The sequence below is a fragment of the Nothoprocta perdicaria genome, unplaced genomic scaffold (genome assembly GCF_003342845.1).
Source record: "Nothoprocta perdicaria isolate Ctin4 unplaced genomic scaffold, notPer1 scaffold_97, whole genome shotgun sequence".
NCBI classification, from domain to species: Eukaryota; Metazoa; Chordata; class Aves; order Tinamiformes; family Tinamidae; genus Nothoprocta; species Nothoprocta perdicaria.
Window position 1 is genome coordinate 190,034 of NW_020456276.1, and position 3,528 is coordinate 193,561.

At 56.5% G+C, this 3,528-nt stretch overlaps 1 protein-coding gene across 2 annotated transcripts in view; it reads left to right on the forward strand.

Annotated features, from left to right (window-relative positions):
* Positions 1 to 882: 882 nt before the first annotated feature.
* Positions 883 to 3,528, forward strand: part of MYOG (myogenin) — a 3,128-nt gene continuing 482 nt past the window's right edge. Inside the window, exons 1-2 of one of the 2 annotated variants that reach the window (XM_026053230.1) lie at positions 883 to 1,362; positions 3,009 to 3,090. In XM_026053230.1, the coding sequence (XP_025909015.1) occupies positions 883 to 1,362; positions 3,009 to 3,090 (562 nt within the window). Of the gene's footprint in view, positions 1,363 to 2,990; positions 3,091 to 3,528 lie in introns of both variants that reach the window. The other variant, XM_026053232.1, reaches the window with a different exon arrangement.

Consider the following 3,528-nt stretch of genomic DNA (forward strand, 5'->3'; position numbering starts at 1 on the left):
GGACTCGGATTAGTGATGATGGAGGAAGGACAGCATCAGAATGGGGGGAAACCAGACCCCTGCTTGGTTCATCTTCCAGGCTTGCCCGGAGAAGGGACCTCGAGATAAGCAAGAGAGATTTCCTTTGGTTTTAGTGTCCTGGGAGAGAGTTGGAGGCAAAAATAGTTTATGTCTAGAACAGTGCTCCTGGTCTGGACTAAGTGACTCAGCCAGGGCCAGTAAAACCTTCATGAAGGATTTCCCAGGAGCTCACCACCAAGACATCTTGGCCCAAACCTGCCCCAAAGAGCTCTAGGTCCTGGGGACACAGGGGAGAGCTGAGGCTGGTCAGAGCAGGAGGCAGGCACGGAGAGGGGCGATGCTTCGAGGCACGGCACGGAYGGGGGGACAGGCTGCTCCTGGCCAGGCTGCTTGAGGAAGGAGCAAGGATGCGGGGAGCAGGGATTCAGCAGGATCCATGTGGCTGACACCACCCCAGGGCGGGATGAAGCTGCCCGAGCACCGCTGTCCCCCAGCCCGGCTGTGCTCCAGGTGACTGAGGGGACACGGGAAAGCGGGATGGAGCTGCCATTCCCAGCGGCACCCAAAGGACTCAAAGGAAGCCCGTGTCCGTGGGGTGGCCGAGCTGCTCCTCCCAAAGCGCCAGCTCCCCCCAGCACTGTGCGGTCCCCGCCGGGTGGGGAAGAGCCCACGAAATCAGATGGACAAATTTTGATGTGAGGCAGCAGCTTAGGGCAGGCTCAGGTTTCCTTTAGGTCTTCTATATTTATCTCCGTGATTTAATGCCAGCGCCGGGGTTTAAATGGCACCGAGCAGTTGGCGTGAGGAGAGGGAGCAGCCGTCCCCGAGCCTCACACACATCTCCCCGCCACCCGGCCGCCCATGGAGCTCTTCGAGACCAACCCCTATTTCTTCCCGGAGCAGAGGTTTTATGACGGAGAAAACTTCCTGGGCTCCCGCTTGCAGGGCTATGAGGCGGCGGCGTTCCCGGAGCGCGCCGAGGTGGCCCTGTGCGCCGACGGCAGGGTGGCCATGGAGGAGAAGGACTCAGCCCTGCCCGAGCACTGCCCGGGCCAGTGCTTGCCCTGGGCTTGCAAGATCTGCAAGCGGAAGACGGTGTCCATGGACCGGCGGCGGGCGGCCACGCTGCGGGAGAAGCGCCGCTTGAAGAAGGTGAACGAGGCCTTCGAGGCTCTCAAGCGGAGCACCCTGCTCAACCCCAACCAGCGGCTGCCCAAGGTGGAGATCCTGCGCAGCGCTATCCAGTACATCGAGCGCCTCCAGACGCTGCTCAGCACCCTCAACCAGCAGGAGCGGGAGCAGCGGGACCTGCGCTACCGCGGCCCGGCCTCGCAGGCAGGGGTGAGTACCGGGCACCCCCTTGGCCGGGGTCACCACCCACCTGGGGGGACAGAGCCCTAATGGTGCCAGAGTGAGCAACCAGCCATGGAGCACGGGGACAGTCCTGGACCCCCCCAAGCCCTTGGGACGGCAGAGCCAAGGCTGCGACGGGCTGGCAATGCGCTCTGATGGGGCAGCAGCACTCCAGCCTGAGCCGTGCTGGGGATGGAAAGCTCTCTTTCCCTGTATGCACACATCTATATTCATATATGTTCATACAGGAGCAGTGCAGGCTGCTCCGGTGTGGGATGCTGTATGGAGCATGGCACGTGCACCCTCACGTGCCAAAGCTAATGCAGGCAAATAAAAAATAGGATAGAATAGAACAGGATAGAATAGAACAGGATAGAATAGAACAGGATAGAATAGAACAGGATAGAATAGAACAGGATAAAATAAAATAAAATAAAATAAAATAAAATAAAATAAAATAAAATAAAATAAAATAAAATAAAATAAAATAAAATAAAATAAAATAAAATAAAATGTCTTTGATGGCTGGTGTAGCATGTCCCAGGGAGGGGACAGGACAAAAGGATGGAGGGGTTGGAGCAGGGCCCTCTGGCACAGCCTTTTCTCAGATCCAAGGAGCCAGATGGGGACACGTGCTGTGGTTACATCTTGCCAGAACCCTTTGAATCACTGAATTTTTGTGGTTTAACCAGGTTTTGAGGGGACATTTCTACCTGCCCTYTGATGCCTTGAGGGGGGATATGTGGGTGTAGTTTTCCCCCGCTGCCCTGAGGTGATAAATGGACTTGATAAGTGGCATGGAAAACTGTAATGCATGGAGTTTCAGCTGATTGAGGACCAAGGGATTTACGGAAAAAGCCATCAGGTATTAGGATAGCCCAGGACAGTACATTTAGGAGCTGCGTAAAGGACTGAAAAGGGTCTTAGGTCTCACTGTAAAAGGTTCCTGGGGCTGCCAGGATCCACTCAAGCTACATCTTCACGTGAGTTTGTTTTGCTCGATCCGCTGTCTCTGCAAAAGAATTGCTGCAAAGTGCTGGCCCGGAATGCAGCCGGGTTCCTGCCTCCCTGCTCCTCCCGGTGGCCTCCTCCTCATGCTCACCCCTGCCATGAAACCTTTAATTCCGTGACAGAGCCTTGCTGGGACAAGCGGGGGTTTAGGCAGCCAGGATACACAAAGGACCGCGAATTTGAGGGTTTCCCTGGCTCCTTTACCATGAGCCAGGTCCATCCAGGCGGATGTGGCGGCTGGTGCTTTAGGGCTGCTGCCACAACTGGCAAGGCAAAATCGCATTTSAGGCTCAAGGCAGGGCAATGAACCCCCACGCGAAGACAGAGAGCCTCCCTGTAACCTTCCTCCACTGCTTTGACTGTCAGCCAAGCCAAAAGATTCCCCTTTTTCCCCCCTTTCTAAGAGTAAACCAAGCCACGTGGCAGCCTGGGTGCCAAGGTTGGTCCCCGCAGCTTGTGCTGGACCGTGGTGCTGGCCCCTGCCAGGTCTTGAAGGCTTCACCTGGTGCTGCCAGCGCCTTGCAGGGTGCCAAGGGATGTGGGCATGGCTCTGAGGCTGGGACACGCGGGCATRGGGGTGGTGGGGCAGCGCTGGCCATGCCCAGCACCTCGGCTCCTTGCAGGCGCCCGGCGAGTGCGGCTCCGGCAGCAGCTCCTGCAGCCCCGAGTGGAGCGCCCAGCTGGAGTTCGGCAGCAGCCCTGCAGGTAGGAGCCTCTGCGGGCACCGCGGGGACACCGAGCGCTGCTCCGGGGACAAAGGGAGCCKTGTCCTTCCCGCCGGGAGCCTTGTCCTTCCCACCCCGCGCCGCAGACATCTGCGCTGCGGGACACAACCCTGGGGAGCCGTAAATCCTCCAGTGCCCTCTTGGCTCCATGCTCAGTGCATCGGGGCTTCTTGTCGTGCCTAGAGATGGTGGTTTGCCTGCCTTCCATCCCAGTTCCACCTGTTCCACTTTCTTTTTCCTTTTTCCTTTTCCCTTTTCCCTTTTTCCTTTTCCTTTTTCCTTTTCCTTTTCCATTTCCATTTCCCTTTTCCTTGTTCTTTCTTTTTTCCTTTTCCTTTTCCTTTTCCTTTTCCTTTTCCTTTTCCTTTTCCTTTTCCTTTTCCTTTTCCTTTTCCTTTTCCTTTTCCTTTTCCTTTTC